Source organism: Mercurialis annua, linkage group LG5, assembly GCF_937616625.2.
Source record: "Mercurialis annua linkage group LG5, ddMerAnnu1.2, whole genome shotgun sequence".
NCBI classification, from domain to species: Eukaryota; Viridiplantae; Streptophyta; class Magnoliopsida; order Malpighiales; family Euphorbiaceae; genus Mercurialis; species Mercurialis annua.
Genome location: NC_065574.1, coordinates 43,918,270 through 43,927,129, shown reverse-complemented (window position 1 = coordinate 43,927,129; position 8,860 = coordinate 43,918,270). Strand labels below are relative to the sequence as shown.

At 32.8% G+C, this 8,860-nt stretch overlaps 2 protein-coding genes across 4 annotated transcripts; both read right to left on the bottom strand.

Moving 5' to 3' along the window:
- Nucleotides 1-323: 323 nt before the first annotated feature.
- Nucleotides 324-3,330, bottom strand: LOC126680988 (glycine-rich protein A3). Of its 3 annotated transcripts, none has more exons than XM_050376326.2 (3): nucleotides 3,219-3,330; nucleotides 2,018-2,311; nucleotides 324-817 (listed from the first exon to the last, which is right to left on the bottom strand). In XM_050376326.2, exons 2-3 carry the CDS (start codon nucleotides 2,304-2,306, stop codon nucleotides 552-554), a joined length of 555 nt encoding a protein of 184 aa, XP_050232283.1. In that variant the 5' UTR covers nucleotides 2,307-2,311; nucleotides 3,219-3,330; the 3' UTR covers nucleotides 324-551. The 3 variants fall into 3 exon arrangements, with proteins under 3 accessions (XP_050232283.1, XP_050232284.1, XP_050232282.1); XM_050376327.2 differs by lacking the exon at nucleotides 3,219-3,330 and adding an exon at nucleotides 3,163-3,183; XM_050376325.1 differs by lacking the exon at nucleotides 3,219-3,330 and adding an exon at nucleotides 2,651-2,714.
- Nucleotides 3,331-6,584: 3,254 nt separating this feature from the next.
- On the bottom strand, nucleotides 6,585-7,426 carry LOC126682676 (22.0 kDa class IV heat shock protein). Its single transcript, XM_050378424.2, has one exon. It carries the CDS (start codon nucleotides 7,330-7,332, stop codon nucleotides 6,763-6,765), a length of 570 nt encoding a protein of 189 aa, XP_050234381.1. The 5' UTR covers nucleotides 7,333-7,426; the 3' UTR covers nucleotides 6,585-6,762.
- Nucleotides 7,427-8,860: the final 1,434 nt, after the last annotated feature.

Here is an 8,860-nt window from a genome sequence, read left to right as displayed (position 1 = left end):
CATATTTTTTCATATAAAACATTAGAACCACAAACACAAGGTAACATTCAAAATTTAATATTTTTTCATATAACTCATTAGAAACCACACAATCTAAATCATTTACTGGTTTATTAAAAAAAAATCATTTACAGGATTCTCTAGTTTCTTCAGATATGTTTTGGAATTCTGCATACGGTAAAGCTAAAGAGGCTTGATATATCCGATCATAACCTTTTGGATTAAAAAATAATTGTAAAATAATCTATTATCTTTTTCTTATATAAAATTTATTTACAAAACATATAATATTTCAATTGCATAAACTAATTGGAAAAAAAAAATTGTTAAATTCAGCAGTAGATTTAGTGACAAGTCTATTAATATAGACTGCCAACAATGTGATCAAGGTTAATTGTTATGCATATCCATGAGAGCACTTTATACCAAGCCAAGCTACTATAGTAATAACATCTCGACATGAAGATGAGAAAACAAAACGAGTCAACACACAGATTTGCTGTATAGTTTATTCCGAGAAACTTGAGTCTGCAATCGCAAAGTGAGGCTTTTTACTTCCATTTCTTAAACTTACCTCCTCCAAACATTCCATGTTTTCCATGCTTTCCATGCTTGAACTTACCACCATGGTGCTTATACTTACCACCGTGATGCTTAAACTTACCTCCATGATGTCCACCACCATACCCAAACGGAGCGCCATGAGATACGTGGCCACCATGAGGCATGTGACTTCCATGAGATAAATTGTGAGCGCCATATGCAGCTGCAGCAGCAGCAGCACCTCCAGCTAACATTGCGCCCATGCCTCCATGCCCTGAAGATACAATAAGAAATTTGCGTAAACTTATAAACATCATCTACTCAGCTGTCGTGTCAGCAAAAAACTGTAGAGAGCTGAGTTTACTAAAATGAACCGTTTATCCAAAACAAATTAAATCAAAATTTATTGTTGTCGGTTAAAAAAGATTGATTCGAATATAAATTGAGCATAAAATTGATTTTCTGTTTTGGTTTGGTTTCTACCATTGGCTGACCAAATTAACAGAAAAAATCAAACTACAAAACGACATCCTTTTTATTAATATATAAAAAGATTGATTTGAATACGAAAGGCCTAATCACTCAAAAACCCCTCACCTTTAAACTTTTTTTCAATTCCACCCCGACGTTGAAAATTTGTCAATTTTACCCACTTTTGAATTTTCCGTTTTCAATTGTACCCCAATATTTTAATTTTTATTAATTTTTTTTCTTAAATGATGAAACCATTCAATTAATTAAGTCTAAACATGAAATTAAATTCTTTTTTATTCAAAAAAGTACAAATAAGTCCTTTATTTTTAAAAACTAACTAAAAACCATAATCAAATTAACACTAATTTAAATTCTTAAATAATTTAACTAAATTTAAATAAATTTTAAAAATATACAATTAATATATGCGAGACATGGAGAATGTTTTAAACAAATTTCTTAACGCAAAAGACGTTAATTTAATTTTTCAAGGTACAATTGAAACACAAATATGCAAAATAGGGTAAAATTGACAAATTTTCAACGTCAGGGTATGATTGAAAAGGGGTTAAAAGGTCGGGGTTTTTTAAGACATTAGGCCAATATGAAATGAGTACAAAATTGATTTCTGTTTTGATTTGGGTTTTATCATTGACTAACCAAATTGACTGAAAAATCAAACTTCAAAATGACATCTTTTTTACTAATCTATAAATATATATATGCAAATAGAACTGTTGGAACTTTAATTTACTAAATCAAATCAAACCATGCACCCTCTAGTCTCTACCAACATATGAGGCAACAAATTGTTCATTTCAATCAAGGAGACGGTTAAAGATATAAAAACAAATAAATTTTGCATATAAAATACTAATTATCTTTCGATGTATTACGATTAGAACCACATAAACTTGACCCCAATCCCGATGAAGAAAAAGGCTGAACCAAACAACATTTGCAATGCTGTTTAAATAGAAGTTGATCATAGAAATAATACCTGATTGGTGTGGAGCAGAAGGGCCACCATGATAACCAGCGGGTGGGTAACCACCAGGAGGATAACCAGCGGGAGGATAACCACCAGGAGGATAACCAGCGGGAGGGTAACCCTGAGGAGGATAACCCTGAGGGGGGTATCCATGAGATGGGTATGCCCCAGGAGGAGGTGGGTACTGGCCAGGAGGATATCCACCTGGGGCACCATAACCATGGCCTTGCCCAAAACCGTGTCCGAATAGGCCCTTATCTTGCTCATCGTGACCATCCTTGTCCTTACCACCACCCATTTTCTCTGCAATAAATTGAATTTACATTACATCATTACTTATCAACAATTGGCTATATATATATTGCAAATACAACCACATGTGGAGTCACACAACGCATAAACATTCACATCCTATGTAGGACGGAAACAGAGAGCGAATACATCAATAATAAATTTTAAATATAAAGTTTCGGAATTTCAGATGTTTTCATAATATAACCTAGGATTCAAAAAGTTATTCTGCAACAAAGGTCACATTTAATTTAATTTTGAGGATAAGGTCTCACTCCCTCGAGCTCCCCGAGCCAAAACCTAGGATCACTATCAAACCCCGAGATGTCGAAGGCCCGCAACCTCACATACCTAACAATTCCGGGCTATAATGGCTCGCAGCCAGTCCCAACCACTCCATTTATTAAAAAGGAGTTGCCGGAGTTTGAACTCGGACCATGGCGCCCGAATGGCCGAGGCAGACCACAGGCCCAAAGGTCATAAATAATTATTGTTCTAAGTACCCAATTTAAATAGAGCCCATCATCCCCAATCCCCATAATACTTCTATATAAAATTTTGGTTCTTAATTCATGAATTTTCGTTAAAGCTCCAATATCAGGAAACAAGCAAGCCCCAAATACAAATTTACAATCAAAAAGCTGCAAAATAAACAAAAACTCAAAATCCTATCATGATCTTCAAAGGGCCCACTACTCCAACTTCAATAAAAGACAAAACAAAAAAAATGCAAACGAAATAAACAGACAAAACCTTAAACAATCAAAATTAGCACAGTATTCTTGCAAGAAAAAATTTAACAAGAAAACAACCAGGTCAAAATTGAGATGAAATTTAATAAAAAAATGACAAAAATTTCATACATTAAAAAGAATTTGAATCAAAAGTACGTTGCAGCAGCAAGAAGAAGAGGCGTTACCTGATTATGAAGCAAAATTTTTTTTTATGATCGGTAAATATGAGTTACGAGAAGAAGTGATTGTGGATCGGTTTTTATTTTATGAAAATTGACTAATCCACGCGTTTCTCTTACGCGGATTGGACGCGTCTAAGTATTCCACTAAATACGTCCACTTGTCACCTGAGTCGCTCGTCTTAATCCCAAAAAGTTAACAAAGGATCATTTCAACCCCTCAACTTGTCACAAAGTCTCAAAGATGTCATTTTCAAATTAATCGGTCAAACGAAACCACAACTAAACTAAATCGTATTGAATTTTTCTCTTTTTGTTCGCGCTCTCTACGTGTTATACACGCTCCGTTACGAAAATAGCAAAGAGTTTTAAATAATTTTTATAATTCGTTTTATTTCATAAATTGGCACATAATAATCTTTAAATATCAATTATTATTTTTATAGTTTAACATTTCAAATATCGCAACAATTTTAAATAAAATCTTGAAGAGCTTTTTTGCACTCTTTTTTTTATTTTATTTTTCATCTCTTTTTCTTCACGCCGCCATCGATCCTTGATATGCTTCCACCTTATTGTTGTCGCCCCTTCAAATCATATTGTCGTAGTTAAACCACCTCCACCATCCCACCATCCTTAACAGATTCATCTCTAGACGAACAAACATACGTTCGTCTGTTGACAAACTAAACTTGTTCGATTAAGACGTACAAATTGATGGTTCGTTGGTTCGAGCAAGAGCTCGATGACTGAGGGTAGTGGATTGGTTGGATTGTGTGTAATTAGGTTAAATTAGAATTTTAACTAGTGTTTGTTCAAATTATTTAAGATTAATTAGGGCTAATTGTATGTTTAAGTAAGAATCTCACTCTTTTTTATGCTGAGGGGTGAAAGTTGGCACAATTTGACCAGGTTGTGGGTTTTTTTGCATGCCTTATTCAAATCAGTGAAATCGGCGCACATTCTGTACTTCCCATTTTCCTTCTTTACCAAAACTATGTTAGATACCCACTCAGGATAGTAAACTCCCATGATGAATCCTTCTAACTATAGCACGTTTACCTCTTCAGCGATCACTTTTTGTCTGTCTTCTGCGAATCTCCTCTTTTTTTAGACAACTGGTTTGTTGTGGGGGTTAACATTCAACTTCTGTTACACTACTGCAAGATCAATTCCTAGAATCTCTTAGGGCTCTGTTGTAAATGATTCCACATTCTTTCGCAAAATTTCTTCTATGCCTCTTTGCACTTCGTCAAGTATCTTTGCCCCCAACCTTTACTTTCTTCATTTCGGTTAGGTGGAGCTCTGTCATATCTCCGACTAGTTCAACTGAAGTCTGCTCTTTTTCCAGAACGTCCACTAAGAATGCTCTCAATGGTCATACTCTCCTTCTCTTCTGTTAATATAGAGCAGCATTTTCTTGCCACCTCTTGACTTCCTTTTACCACTACCTTACCTTCTGGGGTCAGTATAAAAATTATTTAAAACTATTTGCTATTTTCATAATGGAGCGTGTATAACACGTAGGGAGTGCGAACAAAAAGGGGAAAATTTTATACGATTTAGTTTAGTTGTAGTCTCTTTAGGGTAGAGTCGAAATATGAAAATTTAAAATAGGGTACAATTGAACTTTTTCCTAGGTCAGGATATAAACGCAAAGTAGTTACAAGGTGAGGTTTTTTTTAAGTAATTAGGCCTTTTCAAAATAATCAGTCAAAAGAAACCACAACTTCCTCTTTTTGTTCGCACTCCCTACGTGTTATACACGTTCCATTACGAAAATAGCAAAGAGTTTTAAATAACTTTATAATTCATTTTATTTCATAAATTGACACATAATAATTTTTAAATATAAATTATTTTCTTATAATTTTAATATTTCAAATATCATATCAATTTTAAATAAAATCTTGGAGAGTTGTTTTGCATCTTTTTTCATTTTCTTTTTTCCTCTTCCTCTGTTTTTCTTCACGCCGTCATCCTTGATATGCCTCCACCATATTGTTGTCTTCAGATGTTGTCGCCCTTTCAAATCATATCATCGTAGTTAAACCGCCTCCGCCATACCATTGTCCTTAACATGTTCATCTCCAGACGAACAAACATATGTTCGTCTGTAGAAAAACAAAATTGGGTTTGATTAAGACGTACAAACTGGTACTTCGTCTTCGTCGACAATGAGCACGAACTCGATGACTGGTGGTAGTAGATTGGTTGCATTATGTGTAATTAGGTTAAATAAGAATTTTGATAGGGTTAGTTTAAATTATTTAAGATTAATTAGGGTTAATTAATTATATATTTAATTCTTTTATTTTTTTGTTGAGGGGTGAAAATTGGCACAATTTGGCCAGGTTGTGGGTTTTTCTGACAATTTTTTTTAGAATAACCTTTTTAATCCTTTCATTGTACAACGTAACAATTATACATTATTTGTGCCACAATCTAATAAAACGTATGAAATGTTATAATATTTAATGATAATAAAAGTAAATAATTATTGAAAATTACACTGTCGCAAATGCTCATGAACTTGTTATAAAAATGATGTATTGTTCATGGAATAAACACTCTAAACAAAAAGTTAACAAATTAAATAAATGTCTAGTAAATTTAACGTAAGAAAATACGGAATATCAAGAAAAATTTATATCTACTTTTTAAAATAAAATTTTAAAGACAAATTGCTTTGAATATTTGAAGAGAAACTTACACAATTAATGGCTACGGCAACAATGATAACCTAGTCCCCGAGTATGCCATAAAATTACTTCAGAGAATACAAAACACAGAACTCTCCAGAAGACAGAATTCAGAACACTAAAATATCTTAGTCATCTTCTCTAAACTCGAACAATTATTAATTTCTTAAACAAATTTATTTCAAATCCCTCTTACGTTGCATTTAGAATTTCCATTACATCAACACCAGGTCGAGATTTTTTCTTCAGCTCGTCAAGCTCCTTTAATTTCTCAAGGTTCTTTTCTTCTACTTGTTATGCGTCTCAAGATTCATTAACTACTCGTCGAGGTACTTATAGTTGTGTATCCCTAGCTAGCTTTTGCTCTAAATCATCTTCCAACCGCAATATTGCCATATGCTCGTCGTACTGATGTTGCTACTCAAGATGCTTTCTTTGCTGATGATGTTATATTTTTATTTATTATTTAGGCTTATCCTTTATAGATTGTAATCGAATGTTGTGATATTATTTATCCGAATTTAATGTTATTTACGGGTGCAAAGAAACTAATATTTATGCTAAGAAGATGTCAATATAGTTAGATATTTGTTCCTCAATTTCTACTACACTTTTATTCTAAAATTGAATTATTTTTAGATAAAAATTTATAAAAAAAGAAAGTAAATTTTACATTAAAATTCAACCAAACACTACTTTTTAATTTAGATCACATAACTCTTGTAAACATTACATGAAAAACACACACTCGAATACAAGTAAAACACAAGTTACAAACAAGATAGCAATTAAAACATTTATTCTTTCAGGAATTAGGTTGCCACACATACCATAGTGATCTCAAAAGCCTAGAGCTCTTGTTTCGATTCATTATTATTATTACTATTAATCTTGGCATCGTCTCCTAAAATACTAACAACCCTAGGACCCTTGATCTTATCAGAAGACAGCTTATCAAACGACAAAGTAAGAACACCGTTCTCAAGCTTGGCCTCGACAGAGTCCAAATCCACATTCTCCGGCAGCTTAAACTGTCTCCAGAATTTCCCGTACGATCTCTCCACTCTATGCCATTGCTCACCTTGCTTCTCCTCCTCTCTGGTTCTTTCTCCACTGACTCTTAGCACCCTATTCTCTAACAACTCGATCTTCATCTCCTCTTTTTTCAGCCCCGGCACGTCGAGCATGATAATGTGACTCTCGGGTGTTTCTTTCCAGTCAACTCGGGCCGGAGAGAGTAGCGCTACGCTACTGTCGTCGTCTCTGTTGATTCCGAACGGCCCCTGTTCGATAACTCGAAACGGGTCTGGCCAGAAATCTGTCAGCAGAGTTCCTGGGCGATCAACAAATGGGAATCGTGATGCGTTAATAGTGGACACCAAGAGCAACAAGAAGCTGAAAATGAAGAGTTGCCTCATTTTTAGAATGTATGATCTGTTTGATTTGGAAAAGGATTTGAAGAAATAATTAAAAGTTTGGTGCAAGTGTTTGATGATTAGTTGTGGTTGATGTTAAGACTGAGGCTAGATAAGTGTATATATATAAGGAATGGTGTGTGTAGAGAAATGGAGAAAGTTCGAGTGGGTTTGTTGATGAGCCATAACCGTCATTAGTATTACTACCTCCTCCATACTTCCAGATGCTTCATGTTTTATCTATTGTCTCTTTACGTTTATGAAAATGGTGTTTTTTTTAACACTTTTATGTCTCTTCTTTTGGAATCAAATAATATATCTTTTTTTTAATTTCAAGACGCATGTGAGTTGGTAATACGCTCTTTTAATTTAAGTGAAGTCACGGGGTCGAATCGTACTCATATATACAATCGTTTAAAATTGACGGTCAGAGTTTTGCCTCCCGCAAAAAACTTATACGGCTCGAATGTGAATTACTCTGAACGTGAAAGGTTTAAAAGTGTTGTTTTATAGTTGGAATCCGTTCACGACACCTTATGGTCAGACCAAAAAAATATATCTTTCAGATTTCTTACAAAAAAATTAAATTTATAAACTTTTTTAGATTTCAAAAGTAAAACTTGAAAATTACAGTTAAAAATATTAGTAAACATACAAAAAATTAAAATGTATTTATTAAGAGATCTATAAAAGTATAGCATATATATAATCTAATTTTAAGAACTATCATAACATTTTATTTTATTAATTAATTTTTTATTATTTAGTTGATTAACACTAAAAATAAACAAAATGATTAAATATTAACGAAAACAAAATTTAAGGATGACATCGTTTGACATGAAATAAGAGAGACGCAAATGTAAATGTAGTATATATAAGAGGGGTAAGTGTAAATATGGTATATGCATGGGATGTCATATTACTTTGACCGTCATAAATACTACTCCGTCCATTTTAAATTGGTAAGTAAAATTAGTATAAACACGGATATTAAATAATTATTTTATTTAGGTAAAATAAATTTACACAAAAATACCCACATATCCATATTTAATGTAATAATACTAGTTGTCTTTTAATTTTTTTCACTATAATTTATGAGGGTAGTTGACAGTTTACAATTAAAATAATGAATAACCGCCTATAATTTGGACAAAAAAATAAAAATAATGCCTATGAATTCCACACAGAAGGAGTAGTATTGTTTTACGTGTTTTGCACGTGCCTCAAATTAATTAAGGGTGTGTACCAAACTAAATTAACCAAAAAATTAAAATGAACCGCGTAAAAGATTAACTGTTTGATTGATATAATGACTTTTTTACGAGTTTCGTTTGGTTTAATTTTGAATTTTAGAAGTGGGAAAAGAAAACGGCGTATGTAAATGTATTATATGTTATATTAGAGTTAGGCTCATGCGTTGCATGATATTTATTTAATTTTTTTTAATTAATATTTTAAATAAAATTAATAGAAAGATTTTTTAAAAAAAAATTCTGCGTTACAGGACAAATTGGGTGAAATTGAA